Raw genomic sequence first — 20,876 nt, 5'->3', positions numbered from 1 at the left:
ATAAACACAAAATATCAGAGAGAGGAAATTGATGAAACTGATCGATAATTTTTTCATGTTGTATGTTTATCCGTGAATGAAATATTCAATTTTGTACCTTGTTGAACAACGTGACGCTATTTGAATTCTCCAGGAAAATGACATGATACGCAGACATTAGAGTTGAGTAAGATTGAGTATAAATTCTAAGCTATGTAGGTGAAACAAGTTCGTTTACTTCATCGCTCTTATTTTATTTTTATTTTCTGACAAGACTGACCTGCTTTCTTCTTCTGCACTGGTAATAAGCATTTGACAAATACATTCTAAATCAACGCGCTTTGAGATAGATCTTTAAAGTTGTTGGCATGACTACTTGAGAACAATCGATTAAAATCTGTACAGAGGTTTAGTGCTTTCTTGTTGCTAATTTCTTTCCAAAGTCCCGATTTTTTTACTCCAGCCGTTTCGGCGCAATGCCAAGTAATGCTAGGTTGAAAAAAGTTGACATTGCCACAAGTAAGAAGTGAAAACAAAATGGGTATATTAATTGCTATTTAGTTGCTTGAATTTCACGTAAAAATAAATTTGAATCTATCAAATCCAGCTTGGTAATCTGTACCTCTGGTGTACTGAAAACATGAAATTACGTTCAATATCCTTCATTTAACGCAATTACACGACCTGTATCTACGTCTAGAATTCATTGCTCAGTAAAACTCAACCGCTATATTTTATTGCTCACCTGAATTTGGCCGAAATTCATCCCTAGTGTGATAAAAAATACGAAATGAAGGATACTTCGCAGGTGAGCAACAAAATATCGCGGTAGATTTTTTTGTAAAATATTAACTATATATTTCATTTACGTTTTCATTTTCTACTTCTGGCAAAGCCAAATTTTCTTCAACCTAACATCGCCATTGATTCCGCTGAAACAGCTGGAGCAACAAATTCGGGATTTTGGCAAAAAATTAGCAACAAAAGAGTACGAAATCTCTACATAGATTTTAATCGATTATGTTCAAGTTGGCATGCCACCTTTAGAGGCATATTCTATAGAAATTTTAGCTGCGAATTGTAGCAATTCATCTTTACACTTCTACTGGGCTCGTACAACTCTCGATGAGACAATTACGATATAGCGAGGAGATAAATTACGACGTTGCAGTTAGCGACGCTAACCTGATGAAATCTTGAGAAAAGTACACCATTTACAAATTTCACAGTGACTTCGAAAGAATTAGGTTTTCAAAATATGCGTATATTCCGCGCTTCATTGCGGTTCAACTGGATTTCAGACAACCCTAAAGTTGCGAAAAAAACAGATCATTCCTAAATATGCATCGTTACAACAACGTTACTATACAATTTGAACTTCATAATAAATCTGCAAGCACCTCAGCAGCTGAAAAAATTTTTATGGGGCATTCCGAAATCTCCAAAAGTGAATACAAGCCCATATTCATTTCGGTTCATAATTTGTACGGTTTTTTTTTTCTTTTTTTTTTATAAGAAATTGATTATGAGTAACAGTGATTTTAATAATCGGGTGATTGGTAAAAAATTCATTATTTCAAAGCACACAAAACAAAGATTTGTGATACAAGGTGATACGAAAAATTAACGACAACGAATTCAGGGCCACTAGGTGGTCTAGTGAAGTAAATCCCTGGATGCCAGATTTGCTATCCCGGCTCCGTCGTTAACTTTTATCATCCCCAAAATGTTTGAGTTTAATTTCATTCTTTCGAGCAGCTCAAACTTTGCAAATGGTGTTTTTTTTTACACCCTGCAATGTTGTAAGAGAAAAATGAAATTAAAAATAGCGGGTCATGGTCGGGTTGATTTTGCGTTGCGGGATTTTGCGAATCCCAAAAACGCGCCGCATTCCTTTAGCGTGTTAATTTCATGCGTTTAAATCATATCTTTCACACTTTCTAGAGTTTGCAGCAGGAGCATATAATATAAAAAAATTTCATGATATAGTAAAGTAGAAAAATATTGTACAGAGTTAATTAGCACGAACGCTGGTTAGTAAATTCGGTCAAGTCGATTGAAAACCGGGTAAGACTCGTCGTTCCTAAAAATGAGTAGATACGTTAGGTGTATAGGCCGAATTTTATTCGATGATTGAGGTTCGTTTCACCTTTGACAATCTATAAGGGAGCACCGGCAGCACATGACCTACAGAAAATATAGCTTAAGTTGCATGACTTGCATTCCAGATTGCATCCCAGTCTCTTCTCTTGACTTTCTCTTTCACCATTATGAGCAACAACATTTCGTTTCGCATTATAAATTCTCATCAAGTAGCGCCAGTCGTAACACCGCTCTTGAAAATCAAACTCGTTTACATACGTGGGCACAAGAATCATTCTTATGCAAAGATTGGACAATCGGTGATACGGTTCTACCAACATCTCTGAATTGTTAGATACGACCCTGCGTCAAGTGTAATATTTTGACTTCGGTTAGTCGATTCACTTCACACTGCAGACTATGAGTTGGAGATTGTTACTCTCTAATGGCCGATCGTAACAGTTTCGTAATATCGAACGCATAGGAATGCGTCATAATCCCTCATTACAGGCATTCGTCGAATTATTTGTCAGGGGGATACTGAAAATGATAATGTAAGAAGTTCGGATCAAACAACGTATAATCGACTGTTTGATCATATCAAACCACAAGTTGAAGTATTTGATACTATTACATCTACTTAGATTAAGTTTGGGTAGGTTAGGTTAGGTTAGGTTAGGTCAGGTCAGGTCAGGTCAGGTTAGGTTAGGTTAGGTACTATTACATCTACTTAGATTAAATTTGGGTAGGTTAGGTTAGGTTAGGTTAGGTCAGGTCAGGTCAGGTTAGGTTAGGTACTATTACATCTACATAGATTAAGTTTGGGTAGGTTAGGTTAGGTTAGGTTAGGTCAGGTCAGGTCAGGTCATGTTAGGTTAGGTTAGGTTAGGTTATGTTGTTCAGTATTGTATACTAAAAGTCGAGTTCAAGTTATCCAATACATTATATGTAGATTAGGTTAGGTTATATCATAGACGATCAATTTACCGTTCTTCACAATACCAAACTGTTTCTCACAGAATTTTGAACCTAATGGTTATCTGATTTTAGTTTTCCGTCCTTAAGAACTCAAATGGCTTTGATCGTGCAAAATAAAAAAAAATTGAACAAAAAAAAATTAAGCGATTTTGGTAAAAAAAAAAAAATTTTCAAATTTTTTTATAATCCCATTTCGTTAGTTTAGTTTCAGTTTTTTCCATCACTATTCTAAGGACGACCGATCGATAGAATAAAACGAGTGTCATTAAACTTGAAACAGGCTCCTCCGGTTTGTTTGCGAAATGGAAATTTTTGTTCCATTTTGTACAAGTGAAAAAAAAAAAGTTAATAGATTTATCCTATGATCTCGATGTTGAAGGTGCTGAGGTCGATGAGTTTGAAACTGAAATCAAATTTTCTAAATTCAAAATGGCAGATCTAATATGGCGGATGCAAATTCGAACATAGTTCGACTTCGACGAAAGTATTGTAAACTCATGGTTCAAATTCTAAATTCGCGATCAAGCATTTGAAGATACACTTATTTTTGTTAAAATTCAGCCAGATACTTTTTGAATTTTTTTCCAACACATTACATCAGCCATACTGAATATCGGAAATCTAACTTCAGATTCAAATTTAGCGACTTAAAAAACCGTACGATATTCACTTTCGTCGGAATCGAATTATTTTTCGAATTTGCATCCACCATATTGGATCCGCCGTTTTGAATTTAGCAAATCTGATTCCGAATTCGGATTCAGAGGCTTTAGAAACCATGGTTTACCAGCAAAAGTCAAATAGATCCACTAAGAACATTTTTTTCTTTCTTATTTTAATTTAAATTTCCACAGATGTGTCACAACACAAAATTGGCACTACTTTTTGCAGCCTACGTGTGTGTCACTCACAACCGTGAATTGAAAAATCATTTGGAAGGAGTATTGACAGTTGAATTAGATTCACCGATCCGATTTTGAGAAGCATCAAGAAGGGTGAAGTTAGTAACGTTAACGTCACGAAGCATCGTGGGAAAAATAGTTTTCATACAATTTTAGAACAACTTTGAAGGAGTAAACTTTTCAAGATACAGACATGTTCTCTTTAAAGTTTGATATTCGTGACCAGGTTTGGTGATTGAGAAAAAAAATTCATCGATTGTTGGTCGACCATGACTTTTATTAATATTGTCGAGGTTTTGGCCGGTCTCTACTGACTATCTTCAGGCTACAGGCGGATATAATGTTTTACTGGACATTCGTCTTGGCTGTTTTTTTTCTTAAGGATCCATCAGTTAGTCGGCATAAATGTTCCTTTGTTACGTTTAGAATTAATTGCTATAAGGATACTCCGATTTTATATGGTTAAACGTGACATTTCAAAAAGAAGGTTACGTACAGAGATCATATGCGTTGATTTACAAACTTATGGTTTGAAGTGCAAGGACGAATCACTCTGTGTTAGCAAGTTAATATAAAGTCCATAATCAACGAGATTACAATTGTTCGAACAGGTTACACACATTTTTGACGACCTGCATTTTTGAACAGAAGTGACAAAAGGACTGTAAGACTAATTCCAAGTTGTAACCTTGACTTACGTTAACCTAGTCTCACACATTTGTGTCACTTCCCTCAAAAAATGCCACTGCGTTATTTACTACCTGAATTCCAGAAAATCCCAAGAATCCAAGTAACGATTTGTTCTTCTCATACATCGTTAAAGAAACGTTAATCCAACTTCAACCTCATAAAAAATAATTGTTCCGCAACTTCACAGTACAGGAATCATCAGAACATACTTGTCAATGATGCAAATTCTTAAAAAAAAACACAGTAGTTTAGATTTTTCGTGCACCTTTAGTTTACATTGTGTCCAACGAATCGAACCTCAAAAAAAAAAAAAAGGTGTAAGAGTGAAACTTCTGTTGAAACAAAAATCGTGATTCACGCAGATTTCCGCAAGCCGAAATTGCCAGTGGAGTGCGTGCAGATCGACATGCAGACTCGCGGTGAGATGCTCGAGGCAAGGAAAGACGAATTCTTGACGTGACATAAGCATCGGGTTCCCAGTGGTGGGCATCAACGTGGTCTCCTCGTAGGAGGCGCGACCAACACTTCAGTCTCTACCTTTCTCCGACTCGGTACGTACGGCATTGTCTCGAAAGGCCTCCACGTGTTCTTGGAGAGATGCTGCCGTGACAGGTTTTACGTCGAAGCCTTTGATTCCGTAGTGACGTACAAATTCAAACCGCAATCTCTCTGACGAAATTTGCAATTCGGTGAGCTGCGAATGAATTATTTTTTAATACCTAATCTCGTAGAGTTGTTGTCGGCGACGTTTGGATCAAGTTTCACTCGATTATTACGATTTTTTTAACATTAGGGGTGTGATTTTTTTTTTTTTTTTTGTTACTATAGCAGATTCTATGTAGATCATCAGATGTAGTGCGAATGGTCAAATGTGTAATTGGTGTAATATCGATGTGTAATGTTTGATAGCGTATAATCGGAATAATCAATTCGATTGATTCAATTGTCAAAATTGTACTTTGTTTTTGATTTGCTCAACGGGATTTATAATCGTGGGGACTGAAACTGTAATAATTATTAATCGTAGTGATTCACAACGAAGCAATGCATTTTTCATTGAAAAACTCAGTTCCAAAACGTTGTACGAATAAATGGATCGGAAGATGATTATTTTTAGAACGTTGCCATTTTGTACAGGTGATAAATATCCGATTTTTGAAATCAACAAACAGAAAATAAGAAATAATGTGATACGTAATTGACCAATTACAATTTTCCCTCTCACCGGAGTAGTTTTTCCTAACCGTTTGTGGCTGTTGTTTTTATGAAGCGTTATTATCATGCATATATTACCTATATAATACGTTACTCCAGTCGCACATGCAATTGATTATAACGTATCGTATGTATAAGAAATTAGAGTGGAAAATAAATTATTGACTGTAATCTGAGATAGGCTGCAAGGACAGCTTTGTAACGAAGAATAACGAGATCAGAATTTTACACTATAAAACTGGAAGCAAATATAAGCCGGTAATGCTCTCCGGGTAGAAAGGTTTTTAATATAATTTACGCTTGTCCGGACTATATTAATTTTAACCAACTTTCATTATTATGGAGAGAACAAGGAGGATAAGCTCTATTGCCAACTTGACGAGATAGCGTTAAAGATATTCATCAGACTCGTGTACAGTCCGGCGAAGAAGTTTATCAAACTGAAGAATATCGAATAGCGGGCTTAAAATTTCATCCGCAATGAATTCATAGACAAATTGTATTTTTCTAAAATCTCTCACAGAGACAAGTTCAATTTTCAACAATATAGTAAAGTGTAAGTTCACCAATTATGAGAGATGATAATTATTCGACGGAAAAACTTTTTGCGACAAAGTTATAATCCATGGAAATAATTGATACCGAAAAAAATCATCCATAATTTATGGAAACTGGAGGAACGATACGTTTTTGAGGTTAAATAAATTTTTGCTCTCAAATAACAATCGGTACTTTTGTACTTTAAGCCTGTGGGATTGGAATTTTTTTATTTGGGTCTTGTTTTTGCATTGTCTTAATGAATTTCACCACAGCCTCAAAACTTTTGATACTTAAGAAACGATTTTGGAGAAATTTTGCCAGTCGGAGGTAAAATGGCACGTTGCGTAAAAATCCCATTCTCATTCCCGGCTCGTCGACCACGATATTATTCCTAGCCTCTTCACTCAACTCTTACACGTTGTTACAATTGCATAATAATAACATTACTATAATTACATGTGTAATATCCGCCTGACCACAGAATCAAAAAAAAAAAAAAAAATCCAAGGCGAATCAACATGCGGTTATTTAATAAAAAATTATAACCGAGTGCTATTTTATTCAGTTTGCGCAAATTAAATTCAATACGCGGATATAACTTACTAGAAAAAAACAAAAAGAAGAATAAAAATATGGATCAAATTTGTGTGCGATAGTCGATTGATTACATTTAATTTGTTGAATTAGGGAGAGAGAGAGAGAGAGGAAAAATATTGAAAGTAATTCGAATCGGTTGAGAATATTCTTAAATAATATTTCTGGGGCTGTGTAAAGTGACCTGGTTACGAATTTTTTTAGGTTTTTGCGAGAACCATTTCAAAATTTGATAAGTTGATGCCCATATAAAGTTACGTGAAATCGCGAACCAATCAACTCGCGACTCGATCGATTATTATTCCCATGAAAATCGATTATGGCTTTTTTAATTCACACCTTGAAGTAGAAAGTAAAGAAAGCGAAAGTTTTTTCGATTGATTGGTGCTTAGTCACTTCAAGTTTCTTTCATTTCCCACTCTTAATAAATCATATTAGCATAAATCAAGAGTCCAAAAAAGCTCCGATATGAACCGGTTATATAATTAACAAACTTCCGTCGATATCATTTTTTTGTAATCTTGAGGTTAGATTGTCAATCAGCAATTTCAAAAACGAAAGACCCTTTTCCAGCATATGTTATAAAATTTTTTAATGTGTTTTTTTCTGAATCTGACAGCTGTCCATATTTTGATTGTAAGATTCAGTTTAAACTTATTACATAAGTAGTTTTTTTTTTTTTTTTCTCTTTTCACTATTTTACGCGACAAACAAACGACTCTCGATGTATTTAAACATTTTTTTACTGGACCGCTGACAGTTTCGCAATTTATTTACAACGTCAAACCGATAATGTATGCACCAATAACTGAGCTGTGAAATCAGCACAATTCAGCACATCAATTTCTGGCACTAAATAATCATATATAATAAATCTAAATGATCTACTCGTACTTCGATTGGCGTCAATAGTAACACACACGCATAGGTATATATATATATATATCATCGTTGAATGTTCACCTCATATTACGAGGTACAGAATTACGAAACGAACATTGTCGCGATGTCAAATTTGAAAAAGTCGAGTGTTAGTATTGCGACAGTTCGCCGTTTGCTTATTATGACGTGTTATCAGTTAGTATAACGGTTCAAATTTCACTGATGAAGTGAAAATTTCACTGGGTATAATTACAGGTTAACTACAGGATACGCGATGGGGAAATAGTTCCCACGTGAGTAAAATTCACACCGTTGACAAGAAGTGAAATCAAGCCAAGAAATGAAAATAGGTGAAAAACTACTCGACGGGATGAACATGTATAAAAATACTACGAGCAACGGATAAAATCGATTCGAAGAAGTGACTCGCTTAACCGGAAGTGAAAAAATGATATAAAATGAACCACAATATAATGAAAGTGAAAGTGAAGTATAGTAAATGACTGTACCAAAGTTCTTGGATCTTGTGCAGAATTGTAACTTTCAACATTTTAGGGTTATAAATTCGGGATAAAGTACTGAAAGTAGAAGTAAAAAATGGCGGCGGGTCTGCTGGCCGTTATAACTGGGGCCATAAAGGCGGCGACGCTGCTTTTGGGGGTGGGAAAAGTGGCGTTCATTCCAACGCTGATAGTGGCACTAGCTTATTACAACTACGATTTGATGGATCCCGAAAATCAGCCGCGAGTTGCGCGAGTTCTGCGCAAGGAGTACGACTTTATAATCGTGGGGGGTGGATCGGCCGGAAGTGTCCTTGCGAACCGTTTAACGGAAGTCCCAGAGTGGAATGTCTTGCTTCTCGAAGCCGGAGGATACGAGACCGAAATCACCGACGTCCCGATCCTTTCCTTGTACCTTCATAAGAGCAAATACGACTGGAAGTACAGGACCCAGCCTCAGGACTCGGCCTGCCAGGCCATGGTCGACAAACGATGCTGCTGGACGAGGGGAAAGGTGAGAATTGAATTCCAGTTGACAGTGCGGAAAGTAAGGTCGTAGTCCAGTCGAATTAGGTATGGAGTAAAAATCTTTTTGGAGATGGCTGCATTTTTGGGCGAAGGGGTTTTAAACCCTCAGGAACTGGAATCTGAACTCATTTTTGGGTTGCATAGCCGGCGTTTCGAGAAAACAGTGAAATTTGACGTTTTTTGCGTTTTCTTCAAAAACTGCTATCGATAGATGAAAAATGATTTGACCATCGTACAGAGCGGCAAATTCTACATAGAATTGTGTTCTCGTACGTCGATAACGGAGTCAGATTAACAAATTGAGAAGAAATTATTTTACCAAAATGCCTCGGATGCCGTCGTCGATAAGTGGAATTTCTTTTTTCTTAAAATTGCATTATTACATCGACGTAACTAACTTTAGCCTCATATTTTTTCACATTTTGAAATTGAAACGAGGTGGCAAAAAATGACGGCGATACACAAGTGTGACAATAATTGTCCTCAACCTTCGTTCAAGGTTTGAATAACCCATGAAAATGTCATCCTGACCATGAAAATGATAAAAACTACAATTACAAAAGCATTGCATGCAGCGTATATCGTTCTCTCAACAATAAGTATATAAAGGTTGAATTGATCGATTCGTCATAATCAAAAGTTAGGTAGAATGAAAATCTTGTTTACAAAATCTTCTGTAATGTTAATTGCATCAATGATAAACACGAATGAAGCAATATCTTTACCATAAAATATAAATGATTCTGAGTGAATTTGAACGATACAAGTAAAGTTTTCAACAATGTTAGAAGAAGTTTTATAGTTATAGAATACTCAAACTCTGACATTTGTCATGTAGTTTTAATATTTTGGACTTATTTTTTTCAACATAGAGATTTTCAGAGATTGTTTGAGAAAAATTGTACAAATAGTTATAAATCTAGATCGAATGTAAATATATTTTTCTAGGAACGGTACAACAGACGTTTGTGACAATAACATTTGCAGATAATTTTTCGAATATTTTCAGACAATCTGTGATGATTCGGTCAGCGAGTAAAATGAACCCAAAAACGTTAGAATCGGATCAGAAACATATTCATTGTTCTCTTGCTTTGCCTGCGATGCAAAGGAGGAGAGTAAGAAAAAAATCGCAAACACAAAAACGATTTCTTCACAAGTCATTAGCGATCGAACTCTCTTGTTTGTCATTTAGCCAAACTCAAATTTCTTCACGTTGATCAATTACGAATTGAAAAATTTCACAAACAAATCTGCTGCAGCCAGCGGTCACGTAGACGGAAATACTGAGCTGGCGATTAAAGAAAGAAGAAATTGAGAAATAATTTTTCATGTCATCATGATTATAAATATGTACAATTTTGTACATGAATACATTTACATTTGGAAAGTGTTTTCCACCAAAATTCGAAATCAGAAAAAAGTCATTACATGGTTATTTATAAACACATCATATTATTACTAAACGAACATCAGGCCTGAGGGGCGAAGTTTTAGATTAACTCGTTGCTGTTTATGAAATAGGTCCTCGGGGGTTCGAGTGTGCTGAACACGATGCTGTACATCAGGGGTAATCGGCGAGACTTTGACCAATGGGAAAGTTTTGGAAATTATGGATGGGGATGGGACGACGTTTTGCCGTATTTCAAGAAATCCGAGGATCAGAGGAATCCCTACTTGGCACGCAACACCAAGTATCATAGTACAGGTATTTTTTTCACATTACAATTTTTTATTCCTACATTAACTCGACTGGACATTGATGTGCGAACCGCACGTCGGAGTGTCGATAGTATTTAGATCTTACGAAACGAGCAGCTGGTCTTGCGGTCCTGAAGAAGTTGACAGTAATTACTGATCGTCGATCACGGATCTACGATTGATCATTTATCACTCGCGAGTTTATTACTACCTGACTATTTTAAAAAATTTCTATCCTACAAAACCTACACTGATGTAATCAAGAATTCAATTGTAACCAGTAGATCTATTCAAATACGAACCGATAAGAAATTGGCTAATTATAAGCAACATTGTTTTTGATAGATATAAATTTTCGCTTGCGCAAAGTAAATTATTCAATATGTAAGCTCGTATTAAAGTGTGAATCTATTTGGTAAGGTAATTATTTTTATTGCGAGATAATGGTACATCGAGTATTAATAAACTTACTATATTCCTAAGCTGCGAGTATCTCTTGGAATGTGCAAAATAGAGAATGCTGAAATTATAAACAAAAATTTACACAACTAATTTCACTCTACGATGACTCCGGTTAGTTCGAAATAAGAATAAATCCAAGCACGCCGGAAGTTGTCACCGACTACAGAGTCGAGAAAATCAATACAATAAATCGGTCGATGTAAGATAATCACTTACTAAAAAATGCTTATAAAATTCTTGATAAAATTAAATCATGCAGATATCACTGTAAAAATTTTGATGTATTCGATGTAAGGAACGTGTATTGAACTCGTGAAACTTTTGAAACACTGCTGCTATTCTTACGAAGAAAGAGCTTCTTAGAGTGTGGCGCAATGATTACCGAATCGGATTAACTTGCAAACAAGCTTCTCAAAACTAACAATACTTCAACATCACCTTGATCTCATAAAAACTAAACCAGCAGATGTTTAGCTTGAGTGAATTCTGGCGTTATATTTATCCAATTATCTGTAAACCCTTTGAATCCATCTTATCGTTAATTTCTAGGTGGTTACTTGACGGTCCAAGACGCGCCCTTCAACACTCCGCTGGGAGTGGCCTTCCTGCAGGCAGGTGAAGAAATGGGCTATGACATAGTGGACGTGAACGGAGCCCAACAAACGGGTTTCGCGTTCTACCAATACACGATGAGGAGAGGAACGCGATGCAGCGCGGCGAAGGCGTTCATCCGTCCGATAAGGAGTCGTAAGAACCTGGACATAGCGCTCTGGTCCCACGCCACCAAAGTGCTGACGGATCCCGAAACGAAGCGAGCCTACGGAGTGGAGTTCATCAGAGAGGGTAAGCGGCAGGTCATCTTCGCCCAGAAGGAGGTGATCCTCTCGGCCGGAGCTATAAACTCACCACAGCTGATGATGCTCTCCGGAATCGGGCCCAGTAAGCACCTGGAGGAGGTCGGGATCAAGGTCGTTCACGACGCGCCTGGCGTCGGACAAAATCTGCAGGATCACATCGCGGTTGGAGGCTTGGCTTTCCTGATCGATCACGAGATCAGCCTGGTCATGAGCCGGCTGGTGAACATCAACTCAGCACTGAGGTACGCGATAACCGAGGACGGACCTCTGACATCGAGCGTAGGACTGGAAGCGGTGGCTTTCATATCGACGAAGTACGCGAACGCGAGCGACGACTGGCCCGACATGGAGTTCATGCTGACATCCTCCTCGACTAACTCGGACGGTGGAACGCACGTGAAGAATGCGCACGGACTGACAAATGAGTTTTACAACGAGGTCTTCGGCCGGATCAACAACAAGGATGTCTTCGGGGTGTTCCCAATGATGCTGAGACCCAAGTCGCGCGGATTCGTAAAGCTCAAGTCGGCCAACCCTCTCGACTATCCGATCATGGTTCACAACTACCTGACGCATCCGGACGACGTCGACGTTCTTCGGGAGGGTGTCAAGGCCGCCGTTGCCTTCGGGGAAACAGCGACCATGCGCAGGTTTGGAGCCAGGTTTCATAGCAAGCCAGTGCCCAACTGCAAGCACATCCCGCTGTTCACGGACGATTATTGGAACTGCGCCATCAGGCAGTACACCATGACTATTTACCACATGAGCTGCACTGCGAAAATGGGAACGCCCGACGATCCCATGGCTGTCGTCGACCCCGAACTGAGGGTCTACGGCGTTCCGGGTTTGAGAGTCATTGACGCGTCCATCATGCCTACCATCACGAATGGTAACATCAACGCCCCAGTCATCATGATCGCCGAGAAGGGCGCTGACCTCATCAAACAACAATGGCTGTCCAAAGTCTGATCACTCACGGTCTTTAGGGAAGCTCGGTTGGACGAAATCGACTCTGTTCGTCCGTTTCGTCACGAGATAGTCGTAAAGTCGAATTTGGTATCGTTAATGTAACGAAATATTGGTGCGGAATCACTTTTTCTATTCTAGAATGAATTTTATGGAGTTCAGTCGATTTCGAACTATGAGTGTTTTTACACTTTGTTACTATTTTGTACAGAATTTCAGGCAATTTGAAAATTGCGAAATTACGATTACTGCGTTTGAACAAATTGAATGCGTATAACACTAAAACAAATTCTGCTCCATAGCGCTGTGAAACGTACTTTGCCGAGGAAACTTGTCAAATTTTAGTCGAATAAATCCCAGGGGTTAACGATTCCCAAAGTCCGGCACACGCGTTACTTGAGGGTACTTAAACTCAACGAAGTCACTCGAAATCAGTGAAGTTACTTGAAGTCATTTGATGTAATTTGAAATTGATTGGCTTCACGAAGTCTTTTGGAGTCTTGCAATCACGAGGTCAGATGTACCGTTAATTGCAAAGGTTAACCTTGCGAGTGAATCATAAATTTCTCGTCTTCAAGTGAAATTATTCGACTATCCGTTGATTATTTTCACTACTGACATATTGTTTGTCGTACGTTACACTTGTGATAGTTTTTTAACGGATATCGATACGTTGACTTGTATAACAGTTTCTTTCACTCTGCTGCGATTTATTTTATACAGTAGACTATTATAGGTACAGAATTCTACGAGGAAATTTTTTTTTCCCAAGGTTGACATCGTGATCAATTCATGACGAACATGATTAACAAATATGAGCATATCGAATTGCCTATTTGAAGAGAAAAAAGAAATTCTTCCATTGAATTTGTGAAAAATAGTTTTCTGATCAGAATAAAATGTTGCAGAGTGAAAATCAAATAAGTCTTTATACTTTGAACCATGTTAAATTAACGATTTAGAATGAATATCGATATTCAAGCTTTTATTTATAATATATGGCATTATTGTTTTCTATTTTTTGTTAATTTTGAGAAAAATCGTTGTAGCTAGAGAATATTTCAATTAGATGAACACGAAATGTGAAAATTTTACGTTATCGCATCAAACAAAACTATCAATTTTCAACTCACCAATGTTTTTAACGAAAACGAGATCGTAGAAAGGGGCAGAGATAATATGTAGACTTTTGTTCAGAGTTTTCGAATTTGTTTCGAAGGAAAAAACCGTTTTCAAAGTCCGTGAAGATTCAGCTATGAAACGTTTAAGATGAAAGTGAACTTTTTGTCAGATCAGCCGGCAGAAAATGATTTCACCGGCTGATCAAACTCAGTGGGACTTATAAATAGCGATAGGAATTATTTTGGGGATGCGAAATGTGGCCAAAGAATTGTTTTCTTAATGGTGCTAGGAAATGTTGTTTCACTTAATATGACAAAAAGAATGTGAAGTTGTGTTCTCATCACTTCGTTCATTGAATCAAATGACATTACCTTGATTCTTGGAAAGTAAAAAAAAAAAAAAAATAAATAAATAAATAAATAAATAAATAAATAAATAAATAAATAAATAACATCGCATTCGCTATATTTGCTAAAAAGAAATATTTCTCTGAATGCAGTAAACCAATGGTGCATATAAAAGTTTAGGTTGTTGTCTCGTGTTTCAGGTGTTATCATAATACTAAGAAAATTGATAATATTATATAAAATTATATAAAATTATTTTTATTTTAATGCATATTCGATGATTAAGCTCAAGGAACAGTAAATAGCGATAAGAAAATGCCTAATTACCATTAAATGAATAATTATCATTATTCTTGATTCCTTAGCTGTTGATATGCCGAATCGCATAGTTTTTAACGATTGTTGTACAACTGATGTGAGATTCCCATAGCAAAGTCCGAATTGGCGGGAATTTCAAATACGGGTTTTACGTACAGTTTTTTTTTTATATTGAAAAAAAAAAAAAAAATCACCCTCTCTTCTACCAATACAATTGTAAATACTAGACAGTTATTGTTAAATATAAAAATGATGTGCAGATGTAAGAGTTAAGTGTGTACGAATACAATATATGTATACAAACATATAAAAATATACACGGGTTGTAATGAGTCTGATAATCAAAATAACGATAAGGATAAATAAATAATTTTCATTGAAACAGAGCCCAGGCACTTTTCTCTTTCCTTCCTTTCTCCAACTCGTGACGTGTAAGATAATTATAGATGATTTCCAAGCGTCTGGAATTCGGAAAGATTATTTTATATGACATTTTATAAACAGGAATCGGGAGTCGTCGTGTCGCAATAAAAACGTAACGACGCGCGAGTTTCTGAAGTGACGCTTGTCCGAGTAGTAAATGAAAGTAAATTTCACTCGAGGTGTGTTGCGTAATCGAAATAGCTCAAGTCTACGTGTTGCGTTGGGTGCTGGGGGCGGCCGGTTGATATGGAGAAAGTCGAACTTACTCAGCCAGAACAGCCACGTTAATGACAAACGGTGGCCTTCGATATATGCTAACTAATAGTTCAACTGTACTGGTCGAATCAGGTGTTAAGGGACCTCGGTCTTTCATTAGCCGACGTTTATTAGTCTACTCAAGATAATCAGAAGATCTCCGCGATCTGCGATAAAAATAATTTTCAACCGTTCATCAACGTCGGAGATATCTCATTATTCTAACATACTTGCAATCTACTATGTATTTCATTAGTCGTGTGTTGAGAGTAATATGCAGTTTTTGAGATGTTTTTTTTTTTTTTTTTTTTTTTTTTTCTCTCTTTAATATTTGATATAAATTGATTGGCTTAGGTTACACTTTTTGAACCATTTCGTGGTTCCTGTACATGTTTCCCCTTATCGATTTGATTCACGGAGCGTTGAAATGTAAAAAATAAAAATCCGATAACACGGTTCTTATACGACTAGAATTTCATCGATTTAGAACGTTGAATGAAACTAAATCTGAATTATTGTATAACGTTGATATTTTCGGTGGGTAAAAAAAAAGGGTTGGCAACAAGTAATTTCAAGTTCGTTTCCCGCCGCAAGGCCCGAGTGTTACGTCTACGTCACACGTCAAAGTTTCTTCGGTTGATCGTAGTTTAAAATTTCTATAAACACGGAAGTTTTTTTTTTTTTCTTCGTCTTAAAGATTCTTTCACGATCGTCCGGAATCATGATTAATCTACTGGATGAGATCATCAGCTCCGTAATCACCGTCAGATTTGAAGGCTTCGAGAGGTGTACAGTCCAGTAAAAAAAAAAAAACTTTACACATGGAATTAAGAAGGAAAGTTCAGCTATCGCAAAACTGTGACATATTGGGCAAGAAGATTAAGGATAAGGCTGATAAGGTGATAAGTATGACGAGGAAATTTGTATAAAAATAAGTAATGCTGCGAGTATTCATATCGAATTGTATTCATCCGATTAAAAATTTATGTAAAGCGATTTGTGGAGAATTTATTTAGCAACAAAATGAGCTACACTTTTGAAAATTGGATAAATTATACAAATCCAGCTATGACAAAAGGTGTCGAATAATGCGGCGCGTCTCAGATTATCAATCATCGAATTATTTGAATTTTTTTATCCGAGGATAATTTTTTGATTAATCTTATCAGAATTTAATTCGATAGCGGACTCTGAGCTTCCGTAAATCCTTCCGTTTAGCACATTTTCGACCGGACTGTACATCCGATACATCTTAGGGTCGAAATGCTCTTTCGTCCGTTTCGAATGCCCCGATCCGTCATCGAATTCCCGCTCCAAGTGCTTCGCTTTCCCCGTTCGTTAGAACTTTCTCGAATCTATCGGAAACAGCTGGAACCAAACTTGACGGGATCGGAAGATCGGTCGATAAAGAGGACTGCTGTATCACCGAAGCATGAATCATTTCGTAACTTCACCGGCGCAGCAAAAGAAAGTTTTGAATAAAGCTGTTTGATAAATCGTCAAAACGAGGCTTCGCGGAATAAAGATATAAAACTTTTATACTACAGTGTTCGGAAAACTCTGCAGACGACATTTGCCACGAAACTTTGATGAAAATTTTCAAAAGCAAACGAAAGAAGACTGGCACTAATTTACGTGATGATTAACAATTAGTCATTCGCACTGAGAAAAATTTCATTTGTTACAGTAACTAGGAAAATTCAGTGAAATAGGTATCGTTAAAAAAACTGTTTGAATATTGTTGGAATTACGAAAAACGAGGTACGCGTAACCATTTCGCGCTATTGTCGATCCGTTTTTGGTAATTGCAACTCAAAAGTAGTTTGTTAGGTTTACTCTACTTTTTTAGTTAAATAAGGCTTTAACATCAATTTATTGTTGCACGAGCATTAAATCTTCGCAACAGTTACAAGAAAATATAGTAACAGTGATCGTAATGAGAAAGAATGGTAACGGATACTAAACTTTGTGGTAACAGCTACAAAACTAATTTTCATTTTGTACCTAGAACTATATTTTTCGATTGTGATAAACAATGAAAATAGTTAAGGACTGAGCGGTAACCGGAAATAAAAATTTCTCTCATTAAGGTCTAGAAGTCGCTTGGACAAATCAATCGCAGATACGAATAATTGTTTTCCATATTTGTAGAATCTTGTTATTTGCACAATCCTTGCGATATACGAAATAATTGCACTGGTTTACTTAGTTGGTATAATTCACGCTAGTTATAATTGAGTCCTTTCTAATTCAAAAGAACGAAATCATCCAGCTACTGCTAGCTGCCAACGTTGAGACATCGCAGACATGCTCCAGTTACCACTAAACAAGAACGGAATTAGCGTCATTATGTATGAAACTAAGAATGTTCCACAGTTTTTAACCATCGATAGATAGATGTCCATTTTTTTAAATTGTGTGGTAAAAATATTAAAATCTTTGCACCGAATTGATATGCTTTGACCCTTACTACGCTGCACGTCGGGGTCAAAGTGACCCCCAGGGCTTCTTCGCCGTAAATTCTATACGAAAACCATTTAAAATAATCGGATTTGATCCAAGTCTGTAATGAAATATCGTAAATATCGTTAATTCATTCTTTTTTCAAAAATTCAACTTCACTCACTTCGATAAATGACATTTCTTCGTCGCGCAGTATCTTCATATTTTTTCTCGTAAGTATCTGTGTCTTGAGAGTTACTAAGTCAATTTTCAGCTCAAAATATTAAAAATTTAGCGATCTGTGATTTTTTGAGTTGAATGATCCATTTTCCGGGATTTCGTTGTTTTACGTTTTTTTTTTCTTGTATTAAAAATTTCATTTCGCTAAAGACGACTAATTTTCCTTGAAATGTAACAGCTGAAGAGTATCCCAGAATTTCTTCACGATATTTGAATCGATATCTTCGTTTCTACGCAATCATGAAATTTTTACGGTATTTTTAAGAGGTCACTCGCTCGTCTAGCCCAAATAAAATTCGACAAGAATTCACACGAAAACGAATAATATTTATTAATGAATAATAGGCTTTTTCATTTCTCTGTGACTCTGGTTGTCGTCGGCCATAGAAAGTTTGTTATTTAGATAGGGCGTCTCGTACACAGATACGTCTAACTTGTCGATCGGACCTTAGTCTAACTATTTAGCATTCAGGTTACAACATTTGTTTCAAAATATTCCTTAAGATAGTTCAGTGAAAAATTATGGCCATGAATGAGAAATTGTAGCTAGACGAATATACGTAATACATTATCGGTAATTTTAACCTGGTAACAGCAATGATTTCTTAACAATATGCATGTAAACGATGCTTGACGATGCGGAAAGTTGAAGGCCAAGTTCGGTACAAGTGTCATGCAAATTCGGAGACAGAGACGCGGAAAATAAAGTGTAGAGGTACCCAAACAACAAGCGTTCAATTACAAAGGCTGAATGGCTGTTCAGTGCGCCAAAGAGGAGAGAAAGTAAACCGTATGCAAGTGCAAGTGAGCGAAACGCTGCAGAACCATTTGCATCACTAATCAGATCGACGGAATGACATGAAATTCAAGCCGCTCACTATCTTAGTTTCAGAGTTTTACTCTTCTCATGAGGCAAGTGATTGTCTATTGCTGATCAGCAAAGAACGCGTGCTTGAAATGTTCTTCCAAATCGGAACAAGCTGACAGATTTAAAATTTTAACAGGTGCCGGTTGGATATGAAAACAATCCGATTCAGTGCGACCATTGCGTCGGATCTCATAAGTTGCAATGTTGGAAAAACTCTGAAGGAATGGAATTGCGAATCGTCGAAACCTCGAATCTTTTATTACGAATGGACTGAATTAAGAATGGATGAAACACCAAATGATTTGGATTGCTAATAGTTGAAACTCCGAATGGTCCAAACTCCGTATAGTCCAAATTACAGATGCTTCAAATAAATAATGAAGAATTTTACGAGACATTTGGAGAACAGACGTGAGAAATTTTTGAAAAACAGAACCTTTCCGAATAATGACTATTCGGGATTTTGTCTGCCCTGGAATTCGGACTATACGGAGTGATGAAATTCGATACAACGGTCAACCCAATTTTAGATCATTATGGACAATGACACCCATTTTGACAGTGGAAAAGTTTTTAGCATAAAAATTTGCCCGTGTATCTTGAATGTTGATTTAAATAAATGTTATGAACTCTGAGCACATGATGAAACTCATCGGAACTAAACTTCCGTCATTGATTCTAAGCATCCGTTCCTTACTTTTTCTGTTTTTAGACATTTCGACTGGACTATCACGCTCTCTGTATCGTAGCGTCACTTGTAACGCGAAAAAAAACTTACGCAAGTCAAATTTGTAACTTGATAGCGTTACTAAAATAATTTACAAATTGTACAGCATGACAACCAAGCGTCGTGACCAAACTTAAAGACCTAGAGTTTATAATTCAATTAGCTCGGGTGAAAACGGATCACAAAATTTCTCCTCCAAGGTTACGATGACGTCGTTACACCGTCGATTTCGCTTGGAAAACCCTCGATATCGGTAGAATTTCACTCCTCTTCGTGTTATTCAAAGAAGCAAAAACCCTCTTCTGAAATTGGCGTCTAATCACCACCGCAGCTGTCGCGTCCTAATTGCTGCCGAGGACCTTGAGCCACTTGCCACAGAACCACGAAACTTTGTTTTTACCTCGGATGCAGTTTTCAGCGTTGAAAAAAAACAAGCGAAAAAAAAACCGCGCACAAATCTCGACTGGACGTTTGATGTACTAACTTTTCGCAAACGCAGCAAAGATTCTTCTCAACCAAAATCACTGCTATAAGAAATTGTTTTACGCGAATTTAATTAAATTGTGGTTACTGGCTTGAAGAGACGATAAGAGAAGTGGGGTTGGATTTTTCAACCTGCGCTTCAACCGCGTATAGAAAGTTGAATTCGGGTCTCATCGCGGCATTCCTGAATCCAACGGAACCACCTTAAGCGGGCTCTGAAAGCCAAGAACCGCTGCACGGTACCTGAATGTATCGAAATCGTCACCGTGGTCAATGAATTGGGCATCTTGGTAAATTCTTATGAGTTGAAAGGCTATTCGAGTGGCGATATGAATCAGGTATGGGAAGTAATAAAATCTTATCGATTTGAAAAGCTCTTCGCAAGGCCGGAAACCATTTTTGGCAACTGAATTTTAATTGACAAAATACAGTATCATTTCATTCAACGTTCGACAACTTTTGTGATTCGGTTGTACGATTTTGATAATAACGTGGGCTTTGCGCAGTTAAATTTCAGTGTTCAACTAACATTCAATTTCTTTTCTTTTTTTATATCCTAGAGATTTTTACAAATAATTCGATGCAAGTTGATTGGCTTCAATTACAATTTTTCAATTCGTGTTTCACTTTTTTTTCACCCGACTGTACGTCTGAGAGATTGTAGGAGAAGAGAATTGGAGTCGAATGACAGCAAAAACTCATTTACAACGGGATAAAAAACGAAAATGAGCTCGTCTCTCTGCAAGTTAAAATCGTGAAAGTCCTGCGGACCGTA

The 20,876-nt window shown here is 36.9% G+C and overlaps 2 protein-coding genes and 1 long non-coding RNA gene across 4 annotated transcripts in view; 1 reads left to right on the top strand and 2 right to left on the bottom strand.

Annotated features, from left to right (window-relative positions):
• The window catches only part of LOC107221709 (flotillin-2), a 533,503-nt gene that overhangs the window by 362,425 nt on the left and 150,202 nt on the right, over positions 1–20,876 (bottom strand). The gene's annotated exons all lie outside the window — the stretch shown is intronic.
• On the top strand, positions 5,151–14,905 carry LOC107219053 (glucose dehydrogenase [FAD, quinone]). 2 transcript variants are annotated; one of them, XM_046731107.1, is made up of 5 exons: positions 5,151–5,320; positions 8,118–8,347; positions 8,418–8,876; positions 10,415–10,598; positions 11,603–14,905. In XM_046731107.1, the coding sequence occupies exons 3-5, from the start codon at positions 8,460–8,462 to the stop codon at positions 12,877–12,879; spliced, it is 1,878 nt and encodes a 625-aa protein (XP_046587063.1). In that variant the 5' UTR covers positions 5,151–5,320; positions 8,118–8,347; positions 8,418–8,459; the 3' UTR covers positions 12,880–14,905. The 2 variants fall into 2 exon arrangements, with proteins under 2 accessions (XP_046587063.1, XP_015512609.1); XM_015657123.2 differs by having other exon boundaries at positions 8,118–8,876.
• LOC124292851 overlaps positions 14,760–20,876 on the bottom strand; it is a 36,120-nt gene continuing 30,003 nt past the window's right edge. The window contains exon 2 of the long non-coding RNA XR_006902790.1: positions 14,760–15,124. This is a non-coding gene — a long non-coding RNA (uncharacterized LOC124292851). The remainder of the gene's footprint in view (positions 15,125–20,876) is intronic.

The sequence above is a fragment of the Neodiprion lecontei genome, chromosome 2, assembly GCF_021901455.1.
Source record: "Neodiprion lecontei isolate iyNeoLeco1 chromosome 2, iyNeoLeco1.1, whole genome shotgun sequence".
NCBI lineage: Eukaryota > Metazoa > Arthropoda > Insecta > Hymenoptera > Diprionidae > Neodiprion > Neodiprion lecontei.
This window is presented reverse-complemented; position numbering and strand designations above follow the sequence as displayed.